Raw genomic sequence first — 24,150 nt, forward strand, 5'->3', positions numbered from 1 at the left:
GTGCTTTTCTAGATATGAGGAGATACAAGAATTGCAAGAATTGGACTCCTGAAAATATCTAACTATCCGAAGACCTGTTCTGCCAGTTTTTCCCAGAGCACAGAGTGACTCATTCCTGATCTCCACCCTGAACACCTTTCAGGGGGTGTTGAAGGTCAGCAGCTGCAGTGGCTCATAATTTGATCCTTATAGAGGTAGATGGCAAGTTCCAATTTGTAGGTGACAAAGCTGTGTGCAAGCTGCTCCAGGAACACGTGTACTGCCATGCAGCTGGTGGTGAAGGATAGGTAGCTGCTACTGTGCAAAGAGCTGAAGTTGACCAAAATTAACAGCGATTTACTGTCCAAGTCTTCCCCTAGAAGTTACCAGCCTTCAACAGAGTCCAGAGTTCCAAAATAAGTACATCAGACAGATTCAGCTAGTGGAATTGTTATTTAGGTGGGGAGTCAGATTCCTGGTGCCTCCTACTCTGCCATCTTCCCAGATCCTCTATTTCACTTATTTTCATTGTTTTCATTTTGGTAAACAACTGCTTTTGGCTATGCTCTAGCCTTGAGCTCAACTTTTGTGTTCCACAAGTTTTGATAACGGTGTCTTCATTTTTTTTTTGCTATTAAATTATGACTTTATTGTCCCGTACCAGATAATGCAGCCTATACTACTTGTATTATTTTTGCTTTGGTACCTTTGAGGGTTTTTTTGAGATTTAAAATACGGTTAATTTTTGGTAATGGGTTAAAATACATTTTTAAAAATGCCTGAGTCCACACAGATACCACAATTAGAGACAGAACAGGAAGAAGGAGGAAAGGGAAAGCTGTTAGATGCAGAGGGTCTCCAGCTGTGCTCCAGGGATTACCACAGGAGCAGTGGCCCTCTGGAGCGGGGAGGGGAGGGGTCTACGTGGAATCAGGTACAGTGACTTCCTGGGGATTTAAGGGACCAGCACCTTCCCTCCCCCACTGGGGGAGGGAGCTACGTGGAATCAGGTCGTCCCCTCCCACATGCTTTGCCAGCCATGCCCTCGGGCCCCCTCCACTTCCAGGCGTGCGACTCCTAGAAGGAGAGCCTAGGGACCTGTCCTAGATACACGTGGGGGGCGCTGCAGCTGGTGACGAGGGGCCTGAGGGAAGGGAGGGGCGAGAGCTTCGGGGCCCGCAGGTCTGAGGAGGCGCCCGCGCCGGGCCGCATGCAGCCCACCGAAGTCCCACCACCCGGAGCGCGGGGCTCGGGTGATCTCGGTGCGCCCAGGGAGGCCCAGACGCCGCAGGGGGTACCGTCCCCCCCCCAGGTCCGGCCTGGGCGGCCACACGCGCCTCCACCTCCCGGCCCAGCGGGGACGCGCGCAGGGCAGCTCGGGGCGGGGCCGGCGGAGGCGCGCGGCCTCCGGAAGCGCCTTTCCCGGAAGGTAGGGAGGCGGTGCCGGCCTCGGGGGGCGGCCTCGGCGATGGCGGGTGGGCGGCGGGAGCGCTGTTTCTAACCCGCAGAGCCGCGCCGCTGGAGGATGGCCTCGCTCGGACCGGCAGCTACGGGCGAGCAGGTCCCGGGGGCTGAGGCGGAGCCGGGCGCCGCGGGGCCGCCGCCCCCACCGCCGCCGCCGCCGTCCTCTCTGGGGCCCCTGCTCCCCCTGCAGCGGGAGCCGCTGTACAACTGGCAGGCGACCAAGGCGTCGCTGAAGGAGCGCTTCGCGTTCCTTTTCAACTCGGAGCTGCTGAGCGATGTGCGCTTCGTGCTGGGCAAGGGCCGCGGCGCCGCCGCCGCCGCCGCTGGGGGTCCGCAGCGCATCCCCGCCCACCGCTTCGTGCTGGCTGCCGGCAGCGCCGTCTTCGACGCCATGTTCAACGGCGGCATGGCCACCACGTCGGCCGAGATCGAGCTGCCCGACGTGGAGCCCGCCGCCTTCCTGGCGCTGCTGAGGTGAGCGGCGGGCGCCGAGCCGGCCTCCCCAACCCCGCGGTGTCCTTGGGCAAGGCTCTCCTTACCCTCCCGGCCTCAGTTTCCTCCCGAGTCTGTGATGCTCGGGAAGGGCGAAACCGAAATCTGTCGGCCGGGACGGCTGCCCGCCGGCTGTGAGAGTAAATATTAGTGTCTGGGGCCAATTAGCGTGCGTTTTCACGTTCCAGTAGCGGGTTGTTGCCCACGCTTGGGAATTAGAGGAGTGGTGAGGACAGAGTATGGGTCAGGTTGTCCTGATTGCCCATTTGCGACGTTTTAGGTTTTTGTTGGGGGAGAGGGATACTTGGGAAGTCTTGTAGACGAGATGACCTTTAAAATTTTTTTAAATTTACTTTTACTTTTATTTTATTTTATTTTTATGCCCTTACGCCTTTTTCATTCGTGTTAGTTGTCATGATCCAGGACAGTGAATATCAAAACAAGTAAGTTTGGCTTTAGCTACCTTTTGTTCCTGCAGACAAGGTTATGTTTGCTTAAAAACGAATCTCCCTTTCGATGTTAAGAGTTTGCTTTTTGATTATTTGAGGATAGAAGATTGACTTCTGATTAATTTTATTTAATGGAAGAGAGCTAATAGTTTGGCATTATTAGTTTTATTCACGAAAGGCCATTTAGGAAGGTATAGGTATTGTTTTCTACAATTTTACAAATGGGACTGCGGCCCAGAGATGTCAAGTAACTTGAAGAGGTAACAGAGCCAAGTGTGTTTCAATATACCAAGATGGTTTTAGCTGCCTGAGTAGAATGTATCATTAAAATAGCAGTCTTGGGTGGTACTGAGACAAAAACAGGTAGGTCAGTGGAACAGATAAATACTCCACAAAGGCTCACAGCTCTCAGGAAGATCAAGGAAATTGAATACAAAGTTAACACAACACAGGTAGAAAAGAAATACTAAAATCCCATTAATAAGTGGATAAAGACAGGATAGATAGGGAAAGAAAAAATAATAATTAACAATGAATGTTTAACTTCGATAGTAATTAAAGAAGTGCAAATTAAAAAGTGTAGTACTTTTCCTCTTCTATTAAACCCTCCAGTTTTTTTTTTTAAGATAACATCTGGGGAGCCCTCTCTGACAGAGGTGGTGGTAAAACAGTCTGGCACTGTAGATTGTTTCCCCCACAGGTAGGAAGTATTCAAGTACTGAAAATGTTCCCCACAAAAATATTTAAGGCAGGATTATTTACAGTAGTGAGGAGGTAGTCAAGCAGAGAGAATGGTTAGATAAACAGTGATAGGTGCATTTGATGGAATGTAGTGCAGCAACTAAGTATGATATTCATGAAGACTAGGTAATAATATTAATGTGGAAAATGTATATAATTAGCATTTGAAACTGTGCTCACTATGATTAAAAACTGGGAAAAGAAACAGCAAATGTATACTTAGAGAAAAGGAGAGAAGGAAATATACCAAAATGCTAACCAAAGTTGTGTTGGAATGGTAAGATGATGTTGACTTTCTTTTTCTCTTTGTTTCTCATACTTTTTATAATTTAGTTCAATTACATTTATAAAGGGGGAAAACAACTCAGAAGCTAGGATCTAGATCATTTTGGTTTTTGGTTTGAAGTCAGCCAGGAGGATTGGTTATAGCTCATTTAGATTTTCTAAACTAGAAGTATTCTTTAATGAGCTGTTGGTCCACCTGCATTGTAATCACCTGGAGTACTCATTAAATTTGTAGGTCTCTTCCTCCCTCCTTAACAATATTGTAATGTTTGGAGGTGGGACCTTGAGAGCATATTTAATACTCTCCCTAAATACTGATACGTGAGAGCCACTGATCTAAAAATATTGTTGGGTAGCTTTTTCCTTTAAAAAATATTGAGATTGCTAGGATAAGAATGTAGAGGGAAAATGCTGATTTCATATTTTCACTGAAGCTGTTGATGAGTCAATCCTTTCCCATCAATAGAAAATAAGTGAATTAATCTGAGTCCTTGAAATTTTCCTGTTTTCAGCGTAGTCGTGGTATTTGTCCTTCAGGTTCTAGTCATTGTTCTATTCTGAAAGTGATTTTTAAACTTAGGTTATTGGCTGGTTGTGAAGCATAGGTGCTGTACTTACCTATTATTGTGTGACAAAAAGATGTCTCACAGTACTTGCTGAGGTGGAAAAGCAGGTTAGCTTGGGCATACTTTTATGTTTACAACTTGAATTAGTTAATATTACTTAAAGGCTTTTGAACTTGAGTTTGAAGCACTTTAAGAAACTGCTCACTTTGATCTGCCAGACCTTTAAGTGATGTTTTTTAGTTGCTCATTTGAGAAATACTGCCTCCCTTGTTATGGACTTTGTCTTTTTTCTCTATTATATCCACATATCCAGTTCTGTTCATTCCACCTATTTAGCAATCTCTTGAATCTTCTCTTTATCCCAAGCACCTTTACCATAGCTGAGACACCTGCTGTAGAAATCTCCTCTTTTATTTCCCCACATGTACCCCTAATCCCTTCCGATCATTCTTTGTACAATAGCCGAGGTAACTTTATAATAATACAGACCTTATTATATTCTTTTCCTAGTTTAAACCCTCCCAGTGACTCCTGATTGTTCTTAAAATAAATCCGAATCCTTAATGTGGTCTCTAAGGCCCTATCTGGTCTGAGACCTGTCTAAAAAAAAGAAAAAAGAAATACTCCCTCCCTGTGCCAGTCACTGTTTTAGATATTGGATACAGCAGTGAACAAGAAAAAGTCCCTGCCCTCGTGGAGCTTATAATCCAGTAGGGAGAAACAAAGATATAATGTCAAGTACTGGTAAGTATTTTAAGGAAAAATGATCAAGTCATGAGGGAAGGAGCATTCTAAGCAAGGAAAAACATGTTTAAGGCCCCAAATTTCTCCTGTTAGAGGAATTGCAAGAGTAAACCAGTGTGATTTGAGCAGATAGAATACAGGGGAAAGTGGTAGAAGATGAGGTCAAAAAGATAGGCTGGCCAGGATCATGCAGGGCTGTAGAGCCTGTGGAAGGACTTGGATTCCCTCTGGTGTATGGTGGGAAGCATTTGAACAGGGGAGCGATATGATCTGGTTTACATTTTTAAAAAACTCATTCTGGCAGTTGTTTGGAGATTAGACTGTGGAAGGAGTAAAATGAGTAGCAGGGAATTGAATAAAAGAGGCTTTTGCAGTAGTTCGGGCAAGAGCTGATGGTGGGTTATATATACCAGGGTGGTAGTGATGGACATGATGAGAAGTAGTCAGAATCTGGATATATTTTGAAGGTAGAACCAAGAAGATTTACCAGACATCCAAGGAGGGATATAAGAGCAGCCAGTTAGAAATACGAACCTGGAGTTTAGGGAAGAGCTTCTTGCTGAATGTAAATTTGAAAGTTAAGAGTAAATGGTATTTAAACCATGAGGCCAGATGAGATTACCTAGGGAAGGAATGTGTAATAGACTGTGAAGAGAAGGAGGTACAGGGATGAGCTCTGGGACCCTCCAGCAGGTAGAGATGTAGCAGAGGAGGAGGAGCATAGGATGAGACTGAGACACAGCTGTCAGTGGAATTAGAAGGGAAAGCAAGGAGCCCACTTGGTGTCCTGAAAGTCATGTTAAAGAAAGTGCTCCAATAAAGAGGGAATTGTTGACTATGTCAAATGCCGCTGAGAGTTGGGTAAAATGAGAACATTGAATTGATTATTGGTTTTGACAAAATGGAGGCTATTGATAGCCCTGGCAAGAGTGATTTCAACAAAAGGATTAGAGTAGATTGGGGAGAAAATATGAAGTGAGGAGCTGGAGACCACTAGTATAAATAATCCTCTCAGGGAGTTTTGTTGCCAAGAGGAACAGAGAAATGGAGCGGTGGCTGGAAGGAGACATGGGTTCCTCAGGTGACAACTATTCCTCAGGTTCTGTCTTCAGCTGTCTTCTTCCTTTCTCCCATTAACCCACGGCACTACATACTCCCCCAGCTATATTGCCAAACTTGTACTCAGCCCGAACCCAATTTCCAGCTGGACAATCACAAACGAATGTCTAGTGCCCATGCAGATGGACATGTCAACCGTAAAAATATCTAACACTTAATGAGTGCTTGCCACGTTCCGCTTACCGTTTGTTCCTAAGCACCTTGTGGGAACTCAAATTCCAGAACAGTCTTTGAGGCAGGCACGCTTATTAGGCCCTGTCTCAGTCAGCTTTTGCCACAATAATGCTATAAAGCACCCCAAAACTCGGGCTTAAAAAAAACAATCATTTATTCTTCCTTTGAATATTCTTGTTCTGTGGGTCAGTTGGGGATTGACTCAGGTGGGCTTGGCTCCAAGCTGTAGATTGGTTCCAGTCTGTTCCATGTGTTTCTTATCCTGTTTGGACCAGTCTTGAAGATTCAGCCCCCTTCTCTTAATTTTTTCCAGCATTGCTTCAGACAGACCACTGCCTTTAGACTTAGCTCTCTCCATTCTTCACACTGTTAACAAAGTTATTTCTCTCACATCCAGACATTATCACGATTCCACTGAATCTCTTAATGTCTTCTTTTTGCATACAGGATGCGGTTTAAACATTTCAGCAGGTATACAAGACCTTTATGATTTGATATCTATTCCCCTTCCTCTCCATCTGCTCAGTGCTCCGACTCTACTGATGGCCCTTCCCTTATTTTAATACTTGCCTTCTAAAGCCTCCTTGCCTTTGTACTTAGTCTTTCTGCCTAGAAGATTTCCACACTTAATGACCACCCTTCAGATATACTTCAGGCTTTATCTCCTCTATAAAACATCATTAATTTTGCACTCTGCCTCATCTAATCTCTTGTAGCAAGTTTTGTATCTATTGCTGTACAACAAACCGCTCCAACACTTAGCAGCTTAAACATGGTTTTATTATCTTTCAGGGTTGTGTGGGAGGTTCTTATAGCATATTCTTCAGGTCTCCCATGCAGTCATAGTCTGATAGCAGTTGGGGCTGGAGTCATCTGGAGGTTTGATTCAGACTGAGTTGGCTGAACCTTTTTCTCTCTTTCTCCATGTCTTCTCCAGCTGATCTTTCCAGCAGAGTAGCTTGACTTCTTGGATAACAGCAGCCCATGGCTCCAGAAAGCACAAAAGTAGGAGCTGCCAGGCATCCTCAAAGTTTAGGTCCCAGACTGGCATAGTGTTAACTTCTGCCACATTCTGTTAGTTAACGAGAGGCAAACAGGATTAGCCCAGATTCCTTATGGGACAGATCTATATAAGGGTATGGATAGTAGGAGGTGTGATTTATTGGTGCCATCTTTAGAGATTAGTTATCAAACCATGCCTAATGCATAATTCTGTTATAATTATGACATTACTTTTTTTTTTTTTTAATTTTTTATTTATTTATTTATTTTTGGCTGTGTTGGGTCTTCGTTTCTGTGCGAGGGCTTTCTCTAGTTGCGGCAAGCGGGGGCCACTCTTCATCGCGGTGCGCGGGCCTCTCACTATCGCGGCCTCTCTTGTTGCGGAGCACATTCTCCAGACGCGCAGGCTCAGTAATTGTGGCTCACGGGCCTAGTTGCTCCGCGGCATGTGGGATCTTCCCAGACCAGGGCTCGAACCCGTGTCCCCTGCATTGGCAGGCAGATTCTCAACCACTGCGCCACCAGGGAAGCCCGACATTACTTTTTAATCATTTTATTACCATACCATAAGCTTTTTATGGGCAGAGCTATCTCTCCCATATTTGTATTTCTAGGACCTGTCTTAGTGTCTTGTTATTATATAGTCCCTCAATAAATGTTTTTGAGTAAAATGAAAGAATCAGTAGTGATACACAATTTCTTGTACATGATCTTGTGATTTTTCTAATTTAAAATGAAGTTTTTGCCTTAGTCTTTTAATTTTTAAATTAGATTAAATGTAACCTAAGTTTTATCTTTTGGAAAGCCATTCATCCTAGGGGAGAAATCAGAAATAGTTTGATGACCTGTAATTATTTCTCTGTGCTCTTGTCCTTAGAGGTAGTGTATCAGAGCTGAAATGTTCACTTTAAAATACAAAGTATTGTGCTAATATTATGTTTAATTTTTAATTATATTTTGTAAACACTGGCTTACATAGTTTTTTTATTATAGCAGTTTTAATAATTAAATAGAATGTAGAGAAAACATGTATGTATTGATAAAATATGAATCAAGATGATTCTTGGATTTTCAAGTAGCCTTTTTTCTTATTAGAAATGAAAATGGTTTCCCTACCAATGTTAGCTAGAAACCTGTACTGAATTGTCTAGTCGGCTAACATGTATTCATTAAAGCTTAGCCAGGTGCCCACACTGTGTCCGATGCTGTAGGAAAGATATAGGGAAAAAATATAAGAAACGCAGAGTTCCCTTTCTTATTGTTTATAGTCTAGTATTTATTTATAACTTGCATTGCTCCAAAAAGAATTTAAAATGTCTTACAAGAAACACAAGGATAAGAAATAAAACACAGCCAAGATGAAGCCAGTACAAAAATGCATGCTATAGGTACTCTACAAACTTAATTTTGATAATTTTAGCAACTATTACAAAAAAAGAAACCTGGCTAGTCAGTTACAATTCATAGTGTTTGTAGATTAAAAACAAACCAACTGCTTAGGAGATGCACAACTCTGTCTGACAATAAGATCAGTTAAAAAAAAATTCCTGATGCAGTCCCCTCATAAAGAAGGCATTACTGGGACTTCCCTGGTGGTGCAGTGGTTAAGAATCCGCCTGCCAATGCAGGGGACACGGGTTCGAGCCCTGGTACAGGAAGATCCCACATGCCGTGGAGCAACTAAGCCCTTGTGCCACAACTACTGAGCCTGCGCTCTGGAGCCCGCGAGCAACAACTACTGAGCCCGTGCGCCCTAGAGCCCATGCTCTGCAATGAGAAGCCCACGCACCACAACAAAGAGTAGCCCCCACTCGATGCAACTAGAGAAAAGCCTGCGCGCAGCAACGAAGACCCAACGCAGCCCAAAAACATAAATAAATGAAGGCATTACTGACATGAGTAGTATCCTCAATCTATGTCTTTAGATATAAATGTAGATGTTTCTTAAATATATTCGAGCCAAAGGTATATTACTGAGGTATAATTTCATAAAAGCAATTTGAATGGGGTTTTGGACCATATAGAATAGTCTAAAAACACAATTCTTTGGTTCCTGGAATGTTCTTCCTACCCTCTTTTCATCTTTTAGATCTCAGGTAGAAATTCTTGTAGGAAGCTTTTCCAGATCTCCCTGTCAGGGGCCCCACTTACAGATTCTTAAAGAACCATGTACTTCAACTTTGTGGAGCTGGTTTCCTTAAGTTTGAATCTACTCAAACAAATGGTAATAAAGGCCCCACATTTCAGCTCTATATTTTATAACTCTAGTAATTTTTGCTTGAAAAAAAATTAAGACAGATGTAAAGACTTCTTCCTATCTTGCCCTTAAAACAAAAACTTCCCAGGTTTCTAGTTTAGGAAGGGAACTGAGCATGATGTTAGCCTTCTCTCTGCCCCAGTTAAACTGTAAAGAAATACAAAAGAAAATAAATCCATTACAGTGAAGACAAAAAAAGGAGAGAGATTGGAAGCCAATGTAGAAAAGGAACAAGGCAGTTGGAAGTGTGTTGATGATGAAATGGAGTGGCCAAGTCTGGAGCCCAGAATCCAGAGCACGAGGAACTACAGTGGTGGTGGGAGCTGCCTTTCCTGGCTGAGCCCCAGCACGGCTCTTGGTGGAGAGTTGGTAGTGCAGAGGGTGAAAATGAGAAGGTAGGGTTAAAACATGGGCATTAATTTAAAGCCTGTTTATAGGCCATCCCCTCAAACCCCCTCTTGTATGCTAACTCCCGGTGACATCTGACAGGCTCCTCTTTAAATAAACTAGACAAACCACCTGGGGAGAACTAGGGTGCTGATTTGGTTTAGGGACTCCAGGGTAATGGCATGGGGGGGGGGCGGTTGGTCTCTCTAACCTAAAGGCTGCTTTCCCACTCTAATGCAAGGTGCCAGTCAGCAAGCCTCCCACATGCACAGCTCCCAGCCACCCTTTCCATTTTGGAGAAGGTTTTAGCTGGAAAGCACTCCTATACTTACACAGCAGCAAAGAAAACTTACCAGCTACCAGGATATTCAACTGGAGATAATCATTAATCTTTTGACATATAAGGAAAATCAGAATATGAATGATAAAGACCAATAACAGCTGATCCTCAAGGAAATAGGTAATTCAGGGAACAGAAAGGAACTTTTAAAACTTGGAGACTTGAGAACATTTTTGCATCCATAAAAAGGAGACATAGTGCTGTGGAGTAAAAAAAAAAAAGGAACGCTCAAGAAAGAAGCAAGAATTCTTAGAAATTTAAACATGTGATTGCTGGGGAGAAAAATAGAAGGGCTAGAAGACTGGCAAGGAAACCTTCTGAAATGCAGAGGAAAATAGCAGAGAGAAACGAAGCGATATAAAAATAAACAGCTAACATTTACTGAGGCTAAGTATTTGTCAGGCATTATTCAAAACACTTTGTGTATTTTAACTGATATTAATCCTCACCGGAACATTATGAAGTAGATACTGTTATCCACATCTCTTTTCAGAGAGGAACACAATGATAACTCGTTTAAAGTCACATAGCTATCAGGTGATGGAATAGGCTCAAACCCAAGCCATCTCTCCCTGAGTCCAGGCAAATTAAAACAGCCCTCACCTGACAGGCCTGATAGTCTAGCACTAAGAGCAGCCAGAGGCCCAGAAATGGCGTGTTACGGTAGACAGCTCTTGCATTTCCTCAGCCTCTGTTTCCCCATCTTTAAAATGCAGGTAGCAGCACCTACCCTCCTTGTGGGAGGATTAAATGAATTGGCATCTGTCAGATGGTAGCGATGCAGCAAATGTTCATTTTCTCTCTCTCCTTTTTATTCATTCCCCTACCCCTGACTATAAGGGACTAAGTGGTTTTTTCATTCCCTGTACTCATCACCAAGTGGCACGTGACGTTAAATGAGTATTATGAGGGTAATACAGATGGCTGACTTGAAAGGTTTTTGAAAAAATGTTTGAAAACAATGTAATCTTGAAAACCAGCAACCTTCACTTGAACCTGAGACATAGGGAAGTATGAGAATGCACAGCCTCCATGGAGGTAGTTGTAAGGATAATGATATTATTAGAGGAATGCCAGCATTTGGTTAGGGTGGGATGGTAGGGGGATGTAACAGGCTAGAATTTCATCTTGGGCGGTGAGTCTGCCCACCATAATAAAAGAAGAAATTGAAAAGCAGTGGATAGGGACATGAAATAGAACTTCCTTTCCTCACTTTACTGTATAGAGTGTTCTGAAAGATGTTAATGGGTTTTCCTTTTTTTTTTTTTTTAATATATTTATTTATTTTTTGCTGCGTTGGATCTTCGTTGCTGCGTGCGGGCTTTTTCTTGTTGCGGCGAGCAGGGGCTACCCTTCGTTGCGGTGTACAGGCTTCTCATTGCAGTGGCTTCTCTTGTTGCGGAGCACAGGCTCTAGGCTCGCGGGCTTCAGTAGTTGTGGCGCACGGGCTTAGTTGCTACGTGGCATGTGGGAATCTCCTGGACCAGGGCTCGAACCTGTGTCCCCTGCATTGGCAGGTGGATTCTTAACCACTGCTCCACCAGGGAAGCCCCCTAATGGGTTTTCTTAAACTCCTATTTTACGACTTGGGTCCTGGGAATACAAGTGTAATAAGTGTTCTTTCTAAGTCTTTAGTATTGCTAAAATGAAATACTTGTTCTTAATGCCTTATTTCTCCAGTACCCTCAGCTATCCTGAGTGTAGCTGAGAACTGGGCAGTAAGCACAAAGGTCTCTGAGGAACCACAAAGGAGCCCTGAAGTGGATATGCAGAAGCTTCAGTATAGTTCAGCAAGAACTGCCCAGGCCTTCTCTGAGAATCTTATGCTTTATCTGCACTTCTAGGAATCTGATTTATCTAGTGACCTAGCAGTTAGAAGCAGCCAACCGGGGTGGGGGAAGTGTGGGGGAGGAGGTATTGGTTTGATAGTATTTTGAAAGAAAGTTGGATCTAAATACTCAAAAGCACATAGCAATATGGGGTCATTTAATATACTATTAAACTGTTTTATTCCTCCAAAGCCCCAGTACTCTAGTCTTTGGTCATAATGCTAATTCTGGGATAACAAAGAAAGGTTAAAAAATGCCCAGAATAAGAAGACACCATTATCAGGAAATAAATGGATGTTTGACATTTAGAGATGTGAACTTAAGCCACCTGTAGATTTGCTTACAGGAACATCCTTTGATGAAGAAGAGATAAATGAACCACTCATCCTAAGCTGCTGTAGGTGCTAAAAGACCTCTAAAAATTTGACTTGGAGACATGAAGATCCCATGATCTTCACTTAACTTTAGTCTCCTCTATAAATGGACACTGCCTACCTCTCAGGATTGAGTCAGAATAAAATGAGGTGATGTGTGTGCAAATGCCCTGTAGCCCTGGAAAGTTTGATGTACTTTTCAAGTTATTTTTCACTTTGCTCATTATCTTGTAAAATATTCCTCAGAGGTTTAACTCTGATGGATTGCTTATCTAAAACCCTACTGACCATCTCTGCAATTTCCACTTGTTTCCCAGATTTCTGTATTCAGATGAAGTTCAAATTGGCCCAGAAACAGTTATGACCACTCTTTATACTGCTAAGAAATATGCAGTCCCAGCCTTGGAAGCACATTGTGTGGAATTTCTCACCAAACATCTGAGGGCAGATAATGCCTTTATGTTACTTACTCAGGTAAGTAAATGTAGCTAAGGTATGTATCATTTAGCCTTAAAAATTGGGTACAACTATATATGAATATTTACTGTTTCCTGGAGAATTAGTCCTAGATTATTATTTTAAAGCATATAAAATCTTCTGGTATCATTCAGGGAAATACATCAGAGTCATATAATTTTAGAATAGAAAAGCAAATTAGAATTAATATATAATAGGTAAAGAAACTGAAGCCTTATATAAATAGGGCATTATGACTCAAAGTTATATAACTGTTTAGGGTTGGAGTTGAGGTTACTATCCAGCATTGTTCCTGCTGTGATTGAGAGTATGATAGCATGACGCTTTCTGGACATTTTTGTTCTTGATTTGCGTTGCGTCTGAAATTAAGATTGAATATTTCAAGTCCAGAAAAGTTGTAAGATTTACTGTCTTCTATCTTTAAGCTTGCTGACCCACTTCTGGAGGAGTTAGAATTTAAGAATATCCTTACTTTAACATTTAAAAAAGTTTTCACTGAGTATACTATACGTGCAGAAAAGTACACATAAGTGTACAGTCTGATGAATGTTTACAAACTGAACACATCTATGGAACCATTAACCAGTCTTTAACTTATACTATTTAGCATCTGTTAAATGCCTGTAATCTGAGCTCCATACATGAGATATAAATAAATTGTTGTTGTTCTTTTTAGACAGTGTTATGATACCCTTTTACAAATTTGTTTTCAAAATCCTAAACTAGTCTATATAACCCTGTGCTAGGGGTTGAACTGTGTTCCCCAGAATTCATGTGTTGAAATTTTAATCCCCAGTACCTCAGAATAAGACCTTTTGGGGAGATAGGGTCTTTACAGAGTTAAGCAAGTTAAAATGAGGGGCGGGGGGGAAGTCTAAGCTGATAATATATAATCCTACTGAATATTAGTAATGGAAATAATCATGGCTGTTCCTTAGCTGAACCCTCTCATTTTCCAAATGAAAAATCTAAAACCTGGCTAGTTAACTACCTGCCCAAAGTCTCACAATAGGCTAGGTGGGGCCAGAGCCCAGAGCTCAAGTTTCCCAGTTCTATATCCATTTTGTCATACAAAAAATGACTGATGGCATTTTTTTTTTAATCTTTGGCCATTAAGTATTTATAGTTATAGAAGAAAGAACATGCTGGTGTCACCTCTTCTTAGACATAATCACAGAACTCCATGTCTGTATATATTGTATGCCAGACACTAAGCTAGTTCCTTTGTATATATTATCACGTTTACTCCTCATTACAGCTGTGCTGTTGTTTATTATTATTATCCCCATTTCAAAGATGAAGAAATGGAAGCGTAAAGAGGTAAATATCTTATATAACATGAGACAGCAAGTGGTAAAAGTGAGGTCTCAACCTTAAACCAGTAAGGTACGGTGATATCGATGATAATAATAGCAAAATGTATTGAGTGAGTATTGTGTGCCAGGTACCATTCTGAATACTTCATATGCATTAATTCATTTAATCTTCACAATAACTTTAGGAGATGTAGCTATTCTAGGTGAAGATTTTCTTATCATCCCCATTTTATAGACAAGGAAATTGAAGCACAGGGAGGTGAAATGACTTGACCAAGATTATATAACTAATAAGTGATGTCTCCCTGCATTTTTTTCCTCTTTTGAATTTGTGATGAAAATCTAATAAAGAAGTTGATAGTCATAAGATAATTTATTGTGTAAAGAATTTTGTTGTGTGTAGAGAGGGTCACTTAACTACTCTTCTTTTTTAAATTCAGTCATAAAATTTAGAAACCAATAGGACTTCCCTGGCGGTCCAATGGTTAAGACTCTGCGCTTCCACTCCAGGGGGCACGGGTTCATACCTGGTCGGGGAACAAAGATCCCGTATGCTGCGCGGTATGGCCAAAAGAAAAAAAAAATTTAGAAACCAGTAAATTAAACTTTGACAATTAAAATACGCTTTCTAGTTCAGGAGGCCAAGGTGGGGCCTGAGAGTCTGCATTTCTAACAGACTTTAAGATGATGCTGGTGCTTCTGGACTACACTTTGAGTAGCAAGGGTTAACAGATGTAATTGAGAAAAAGAAACTTTTCAGTGTCTTATTGGTCTTAGAACTCAGCATTACTCCAAAGTTTTCATGGTGTAATTTCAAGGTGGGGTCATGTGAATTAGCCCACAAATTGTCATGTGAACATCTTGTTCCTGCCAAGTGAGTCATTTGAACTGAGCATGTTCATTTACTTGAGAGGACCTATGCTAGTTTCCCTCTAAAACAAAGAGCCAGTATACTGTACCAGCATAGATTACAGAGGGAAAAACACCCTGTGTGAAGTGATACAATCATTAAAAATAGTGCTATTTTATCAGGTAATGCCAGACGCAAACTAAATTTAGAGAAAATTTATTTTACTCCTAAGTAGCAGCAGTAGATTCTAAAGGAAACTTGATACTGTATCTGAGTGACTGAAATATTGCTACTCTGAATTAAATAATTTTTACCAAAAATTTTTTCCTAGAGTAAAATATCAATTTTTGCGTGAACACTAACTCACCTATAAAAACTGAGTTGGCCAGTTAAAATATCTGCTGACATTAGAATTTTTAAAATGTACTATTTTTCATATTTTAAAAATACAAAAACTATGATCCTAGACTGGATCCCATGCTAGAAGGAACAGTGTTATAAAAAGCATTATTGGATCAATTGAAAAAACTGAAATACAGACAGTAGACTTCTGTTTTGTCCATGCTATTAAATGTAAACAGAGCTGACCCTAGGCCAAAAGGAAAATTGGTCATTGGCACACCTATCATCATATCTCGTTTTTCAGTGTTATGGTTTTTTAAAAATTTCATTTCTCCTTTTTCAGTGTTACAGTTTTTTTAAAAATTCATTTGAGTTTGAACGCCCCCATTTTTAAACTTGTTTTTTTGAATTATAATATGCATCCTGATAAAGCACATATTGTAAGTTTGACTTCTGACTTCTTAAAGCCTAGCTTAGCTTTGCTAAAATCATACAGTATACAGTTGATCCTTGAACAACACGGGTTTGAACTTTGTGGGTCCACTTATATGTGTAATTTTTTCAATAGTAAATACTATAGCACTACATGATTAGTGGTTGGTTGAATCCAAGGATATGGAGGAACCTCGGATACAAAGGGCCAACTATAAGTTATATGTGGATTTTGACTGCACAGAGGGTCAGTGCCCCTAACCCCCAAGTTGTTCAAGGGTCAGCTGTATACTCTTTTGCTCAATATATACAGTACCTTCTTTTGCTTACCATTAAGATTGTGGGATTCCTTCATATTGTTGTGTGTAGTTGTAGATCGTTCATTCTCATTATTGTGTAATATTCCATCACGTGAATTTACTTATTTGCTCCTCTGTTGTCACGCCTAGTTTTTGCTTAGGTCCCCAGAACTTTCATGCTCTAAAATTCTTGTACTTTATTCTCTTCCCCCAATCAAAATAGGAAATGGAAAAAAAAATCTAATCTGTTGGTACTGGTATGCTTGACAGTTGATATTACCGTTTAGTGAAAAGATCTTAAGACTTGGACTTAAGTACTGGCTTTGGAGCATAACTAGCTAGATGTTACTAGGCAAGTCAGTATACCTCTCTGAGCCTCTGTTTCCTCATCTGGATAATGGGATAATGTCTGCCTTATCTAACCTAGAGTGTTTCATTAAGGATAAAATAAGTGATGTATAAGAAACAACACAATGCATATATAGGCATATGAAAATAAAAATAACAGGGTTGTTAGTGGTAATATGAATTAATTGTTATCTCAGCAGGGCATTTGTGCTTTTAGCTTTTCTGATTGTGGAATGAAAAGTTTTAAGCACATATAGACATTATAATTGTATTTTAAGTATGTGTTTTTATATAATTAGCAATTATAATTGTTTACAGTATTAGCTTTGAATATATACAGCCTGAAAGTAAAATAACTATGAAAATAAAATAACTAGCTTTTTATATGTTTAGGCTCGATTATTTGATGAACCTCAGCTTGCTAGTCTTTGTCTAGACACAATAGACAAAAGCACAATGGATGCAATAAGTGCAGAAGGGTTTACTGATATTGACATAGGTAAGTTCACTGTGAATTAAAATGTTACCTTTTAAGTACAGTAATGCCTTACTAGTCAGCCTTGTTGGCAGACAAGCTGTTTTTAAATTAGTGGTTTTTCCAAGTGATTTAAGTCCACCTCTTTAAGAGTTTTGCTTTCTTTATTTTGCTAAAGTATTCCTAAACGTCTTAACTACCTCATTGCCTTTTAAAAGATGTCAAATCAAACAAATATTCATTGAATGCTCACCATATGCACGGCATTATACTGGGGTCCTATAAGAAATACAAAGAAAGGTAAGATGTGAATTTTCTTAAGGAAACTATCATCTAATTGGAGAATCAGGGAACGAATATGTGAAAATTAAGATTTAAGACATTAAATAGAAGGGATGACATATGGCAAAATGTGACTTTCGCCTTTTCTGAACTAGATACGTAGAAAATAATTACTATGCAAATCCAGAACGTGAAGAGAGCACCTCACATTGGAGTGTTAGGAAAATCTTGACCCAGAAGGTTCTGACATGGGCCTTAGAGAATGGATAGCATTTGCATAATGAAGAGGGGAGGGCATTAGAGGCAAGTGGAACCGCACGAAGAAGTGTGTGTAGAGGAAGGGCAGTGCAAGGCAGGTGAAAGCCAGCTTGTGGAGGACAGTGCAGTGACAGGCTGAGGAGTCTGAATTTTGTCCTGTAGGAGAGCAGAGCGAGCTGATCCAGGCTTATGACTTAAAATATTATCACCATCATGAACCCATGATATCTATCTTTAATCTTGTCTTCTTCTGGGCTCCAAATGTATATACCCAACTATTTACTTGACATCTTCATTTGGAGATTTTATAGGCATTTCCAACAACACAGCTAAAAGAGAGCCATTGATTTCCCCCCAACTCCCTGTTAAATCTTTTCTGTTCCTTTCCAGCTTTTTCTCATTCTTCCCTAATGGCACCACCATGCACAACTAAAAACCTAGAAGTTATTCTTGATTACTCTCTTTCTTTCATACCCCACATGCAGTTTATCAGCACGTGCTCTCTGCTCTCCACTCAAAAATGTATCCTGGGGGAATTCCCTGTCAGTCCAGTTGTTAGGACTCGGTGCTTTCACTGCCGGGGCCCAGGTTCAATCCCTGGTCGGGGAACTAAGATCCTGCAAGCAGCACAGCACAGCCAAAAAAAAACCAAAGGTATCCTGAATCTGACCATTTCTTACCATATCCATTGCTCCCACCTAGTCGAAGCCACTGTTCTCTCACCTGGATAACCTCTGTGGTCTCCTGTTGTCTCCCTGCTTCCACTCACCCTTGCTTTCATACTGTCCATTCTCTACACAGCAGCAGATTGTATCACATCCTTGCTTCCAGTGTCTTCCCACTGCAGTTAGAATAAAATTCTAACTCTTTACAAAACTTACAAGATCCTATGTGATCAAGCCTTGTATTAGTCAGGGTAGGCTAGGCTTGGCTGTGGTAACAAATAGACCCCAAAATGCAAGCTCAACACATTTGTACAAATAAACCCCCAAAATGCACACTGGCTCCAATACAATAGAAATTTTTTTCACACTCACGCAGCAGTCCAGGGCAGTGTTCCTGGCCAGTGAGTGGCTCTCTTCCATCTTGTGGCTCTGCCATTTCCTACAGCCTGCTTATTATCTGTATCTTGGTAGCACATGGGAAAACGCCTTGGCAAGGAAAATACCCACATCTTAAAAGCTTTGACCTTGAAATGGCACCCTCATTTTGCCTCTTATTTCATTGGACAGAATTCAGTCACCAGATCCCACCTAACTTAAGGGGGAGGCTAGAAGATGCAGACTACTCACATCCCAGGAAGAAGAGAAAACAGAATTTTTGTAAAGAGCTGGCAGTTAACTACCTGCCTCTGTCTGTAGCTGACCTTGTGTCCTACCATTCTGCTTCTCATTCACTATGTTCCATATCCACTGGCGACAGTTATTTCAGTGTTTTTGAGCCTTTGTATTTTCTATTCTTTCTGATTGGAATCCTTTTCCCCGTGAATCTTTGTATGGCTACCTCCTTTTTTTTTTTTTTTTTTTTTTTGGCTGCTTTGGGTCTTCGTTGCTGTGCATGGGCTTTCTCTAGTTGTGATGAGCAGGGTCCACTCTTCCTTGTGGTGCACAGGCTTCTCATTGCGGTGGCCTCTCCTGTTGCAGAGCATGGGCTCTAGGCACGCGGGCTTCAGTAGCTGTGGCACATGGGCTCAGTAGTTGTGGCTCGTGGGCTCAGTAGTTGTGGCTCGTGGGCTCTAGACCGCACGCTCAGCAGTTGTGGCACACGGGCCTAGTTGCTCCGCGGCATGTGGGATCTTCCCAGACCAGGGCTCGAACCTGTGTCCCCTGCATTGGCAGGTGGATTCTTAACCACTGCGCCACCAGGGAAACCCCTACCTCCTTTTAATCATTCAGATCTCAGGTTAAACAAGACCTGAGACGGGCCATCTCACGCCTACGTAAAGTACCACATTCCCCTAAACAATCCCTGTTCTGTTACTCTGATTTATTTTTCTCATAATATGTATCACTCTCTGAAAATCTTATCTTGGTCTTTGTCTGAATATGTATATATTGATTGTCTACCTCCTCCTTCTAGATTGTACACTCCTTAAAGGCAGAGACTTTGTCTTGTTTACCGCTGTATCTCCAGCACTGAAAGTAGTAGAACATAGTATGTGTTCAGTTAATATTTGTTGACCAACTGGGCTGACTGGCTATGTCTAGAATGTTGCCTTTGCTTCCCACCTTGGCTAGTTCTCACTCAGTCTTAATGTCTTGGCTCAAATTATAACTCTTTCTTAAGAACTGCTACCCTCCCCTCTTCCATGAAATTTAATATATTCCTGTTTCGATAACATCCCTTTCTTAGTTTGCCTGTCTGCTGCACATTACCTTGGGAAGGATTTGTGCTCTTCTTGCATTATGCTGAAGGGCAGGGACTAGATTTGGTTCCCCCCCTAGCACCTGCACGTTGTGTGCTGTTGAATTTTTGTTGAGTTACTGGATGTTTGAGAGCCCTAAGCACTGCCCACGTTGGTAATGAAACATTGCTTAATCCTAGTTTCCTTCCCTTTAAGGAGCTATCAAATGCTCCACTTCAGTCTACTGTCATTTGAAATAATACTGCCTGCATCTGGGTGACTCACTCTGAGAAGTTGTTTTGTAAATAGCTCCTCCATTAGGCATGCCATTGGATCCTGGGAATCTTGAAGTAGGTACCTTGCACAGGATGAAAACCTTATAAATATTTGTTGATTTGATTTGATTTGATTTGATTTGCAGTGGTTTGTATTAAAACCCAGTATTGTATGATGTTTATAAATATCCTATGTGTTTTTATGATCTTTATTAGGCTCTCAGCTGTCATTTCTTATTATAACACATCTGTCAATAGAGGACCTATGTGTTTTCACCTCATAGTCTAGTTTGTCGCAAATGTTAAAAATTGGGAATGAAAGAGAATTCTAGGATCTGAAAGAAAGACCTGGCTTCAGGAGCTTTAATAGCTATTTTAGATTCTGGGGATGCTTTTTCTCCTCTGGCATTTGAATATGTGCTCCAGAGGGATACGCTTACCTTTTTCCAAGTAGAGAGATACTGTCTCTCTCTTGTAGGTTTTTGCCAAAGGAAAAAGATAATATGTCACATTGATAGAACAGAATTAATTTACATTATGCCAGGGGCAGTATAATGTGCTTGTTTTTTAGCCTTTAAGTTTCTATGTTTACCTTTACTGAAGTTTTTAGCATACAAGGTAGAGAAATGTAGGTTCAAGGTTGTCTGTTTTTCTATTGAATGATTAAATATTATGGTCATGGTATATTCCTAATCCTACAAGTATTGAGGTATGTTGACTTACATTCATTTATCTTTGAAAAGGTTTCCTGGGACCTTAGTTTATACTCATCTGCTCAACTACAGGAGAAGGAAAAAGCTTGATTTTTTAAAAAATTATGTTTAACCTCTTCATTTTTAACATATTGTTGGGCCCCTTCTATGTTCCGGGGACTGTGATATCTTTGCTGTAATGATACCTATGTTTGTTATTAAACAAATATTTGGTTCTGGTATGAATGTGTAGACCATTGCATAGTAGAATTTTGTTTTTAATAAATTTTTCTTAGGTGTGTGTTTCTGGGCAATTTAATTATATTTTAATGTTTTCATTGATTTCTGGTCTACTGTCGTTTAAAATAACTCAGCCTATTTTAATTTTGCCTATGATAAGAGGGAAAAGGATTCTGAGTGAGGACCTGAGTTACGGTCATGACATTTATACTTGGATGTCAGATAGGGCTTTCAAACTTAATATGTCCAAAATTAAGCTTCAGATCTCCCCTCTCACCACCCCCCACCCTGCTTCCACGAGTAGTCTTTCTCATCTCAGTTGATGCCACTGTCATCCCTCCATTGCTTAGACTATACACCTGGGAATTATCCTTTACTCAAACTCTCTATCACCCCCTATATCCAGTCTGTTAGGAAATCTCCAGTCTCCTTTCAGAGTATACCCTGAATCTGATCATTTTTCACCACTTCCGCCTGGTCCAGGCCACCATCACCTCTGACCTGGATCAGCGCAAGAGCCTCCTAATTGATCTTGTTTCCACTCTTGCCTCCATTACTGTCTCTTCTCATCACGGCTGCCAGGGTGGTCGTTTTAGAACATAAAATGTCACAGCTCAAAACCCTCCAGGGGTTCCCTTTTTCACTCAAAGTAAAAGCCAAATGATCTACAGGGTGCTGCATGATTGCACCCCGCTTCCCACCATGTTTCTGGCCTCGTCACCTACTACTTTTCCCTCTTGCTCACTCTCCTCCAGCCACACTGACCTCCTGGCTGTTCCTCAGGTATGCCAGGCACACTCTTATAAGAGAGCCTTCGCACTGGCCAGTCCTGGAGTGCTCTTTCTCTCGAGGTGTGTTTGGCCTACTGACCCCACCCCCCTCGACCTCCTTCAGGTCTTAACTCAAGTGAGGCCTATCCAAAGTATCCTATTTTAAGCTGCATTTCTGATTCCCCTTACCCTGCTATCTTTTCCTACATTTATTATGTAACACAGTATAATTTACTTATGTTTATTGAATGTTTCCGCCATTAGAATGTAAGCTCCATGAAGGCAAGGAATTTTTAACTTTTTGTTTAATGATGTATCCTCGGTGTCTAGAATAGTGCCTGGCACATTGTGAGTGGTTAATAAGAAATATTTGCTGAATGAATGAATGAATTGTAATCTGTAGACTTTATGAATTTGTTCATTACTGATTGGGAGCCTTTTTCTCTGACTTACTTATTATTCTTGTTCTGAATATTTGAGTTTGCTTGCTGAATGGCATGAATATATAAGGAGATACTGTATCTAAGCTTCCATGTATGGTAAGTAGTAAGTTGAATGTTAACCTTATAGTAATTTTTTAAAGAAAACTTTGCTGTTTAATTCCTTTAATTCTTTAATATTTTTAAGTGTAGAGTCTATAGTTTTAAGTATCCTATTTTTATTGAGATTTGAAAATTTTATATAAGCATGTTTGTCAGTATTTTGTTAAAGAGCAAAATATTCCTAATTTGACATATTTTTTATTTTACCTGTAGACACACTCTGTGCAGTTCTAGAAAGAGACACTCTTAGTATTAGAGAAAGTCGACTTTTTGGAGCTGTTGTACGGTGGGCAGAAGCAGAATGTCAAAGACAACAATTGCCTGTGACTTTTGGAAACAAACAGAAAGTTCTAGGGAAAGCACTGTCCTTGATCCGGTTCCCGCTGATGACCATTGAGGAGTTTGCAGCCGGTAAGGCTGTAACTTGTCCAAAATCTACTTGAAACTATTTTAATGGGCAGTCAGTCTCCCTGTGTGAGAGAGGAAAAGAAGCTGTTTATGTATGTGCATTTGTGTGTATAATTTCATTCAATTCTCCTAATAGCCCTTCAAGATAATATTGTAGGTTATATATTTATGTATTGTAAACTTATATATATATTTTATATCTTTTTAAATATTTTGTATATGATAAATATATAAAAATTATATGGTATTTTATAGGTTTAAGAACTGAACCTGAGAGAGGTTAAGTGCCTTACCTAAAGTTACAATGACATATCTTTCTGACTCTTAGGGTTGATGCTTCTTAGTTCTATGACCAGTTCTTGTTTCCCATATCAACATTGAGTATCATCTGCTTTTAAGTCATGGCCAGATTGATTTAAAAGAAAAAAAAACTCATAATGGTTTAAAATTATATTTCTTTATGTTTATTGGCCATTTGTATTTTTTCTTTTTTCTTTTTTTTTGAATTTTTAAATTTAATTTTATTTATTTTTTTATACAGCAGGTTCTTATTAGTCATCCACTTTATACACATCAGTGTATACATGTCAATCCCAATCGCCCAATTCACCACCCCCCCCCCCCCCCCCGGCACTTTCCCCCCTTGGTGTCCATACGTTTGTTCTCTACATCTGTGTCTCTGTTTCTGCCCTGCAAACCAGTTCATCTGTACCATTTTTCTAGGTTCCACATATATGTTAATACACGATATTTGTTTTCTCTTTCTGACTTACTTCACTGTGTATGACAGTCGAGATCCATCCACGTCTCAACAAATGACCCAACTTATGGCTGAGTAATATTCCATTGTATATATGCACCACATCTTCTTTATCCATTCATCTGTTGATGGGCATTTAGGTTGCTTCCATGACCTGGCTATTGTAAAGAGTGCTGCAGTGAACATTGGGGTGCATGTGTCTTTTTGAATTATGGTTTTCTCTGGGTATTCATTCATGACTTTTATTCTTTTGGGGTATTCACATTTTTCTTTTTGATTTATTATATATATTCCAGTATTCTCACAAGTTGTTTTTGTTTTTGCTGGTCAGAATCAATGTTTGTTTTTTCTTTTTGTAAACTTTTTAAATTAAAATATAACATGTACATAATAAAGTGAACAAATAGAGTAAACACACCTATTTAACCACACATATCAATTTACAGTACATTACCATACCCCACCAGTCTCCATCATGCCCCTCCTAGTCCTTAATCTCCCTTCCGAAGGTGACTACTTTCTGGCTTCTGTAAATGAGTTTTGTCTGTTTCTAAACTTAATATAAAGGAAGTCCTACATTCAGCATGTGTTCTTTTGTGTGTGGCTTCTTTCTCTTAACATTATGTCTGTTAGATTCATCTGTGTGGTTGTGTGTGGCAGTAGCTCATTCTTCTTCATTGCTGTGTAATCTGTTGTATGGATGTGCCATGATTTCTTTATCCATTTTACTGTTGGACATTTGGGTTGTTTGTTTGGGGCCATTAAGAACATTCTTATACCTCTCACTTGGTGTACATATGTGAACATTTCTGTTGAGCAGGTGGCAGTGCAATTGCAA

At 40.5% G+C, this 24,150-nt stretch overlaps 1 protein-coding gene across 3 annotated transcripts in view; it reads left to right on the forward strand.

The window, feature by feature from the left end:
* Window positions 1-1,379: 1,379 nt before the first annotated feature.
* BTBD1 (BTB domain containing 1) overlaps window positions 1,380-24,150 on the forward strand; it is a 43,622-nt gene continuing 20,851 nt past the window's right edge. The window contains exons 1-4 of one of the 3 annotated variants that reach the window (XM_036842274.1): window positions 1,380-1,917; window positions 12,520-12,676; window positions 16,660-16,765; window positions 22,358-22,555. In XM_036842274.1, coding sequence (XP_036698169.1) covers window positions 1,505-1,917; window positions 12,520-12,676; window positions 16,660-16,765; window positions 22,358-22,555 — 874 coding nt within the window. In that variant the 5' untranslated portion in view covers window positions 1,380-1,504. The remainder of the gene's footprint in view (window positions 1,918-12,519; window positions 12,677-16,659; window positions 16,766-22,357; window positions 22,556-24,150) is intronic. The other 2 variants (XM_036842272.1, XM_036842273.1) reach the window with 2 other exon arrangements.

The sequence above is a fragment of the Balaenoptera musculus genome, chromosome 2 (assembly GCF_009873245.2).
Source record: "Balaenoptera musculus isolate JJ_BM4_2016_0621 chromosome 2, mBalMus1.pri.v3, whole genome shotgun sequence".
Lineage (NCBI taxonomy): Eukaryota > Metazoa > Chordata > Mammalia > Artiodactyla > Balaenopteridae > Balaenoptera > Balaenoptera musculus.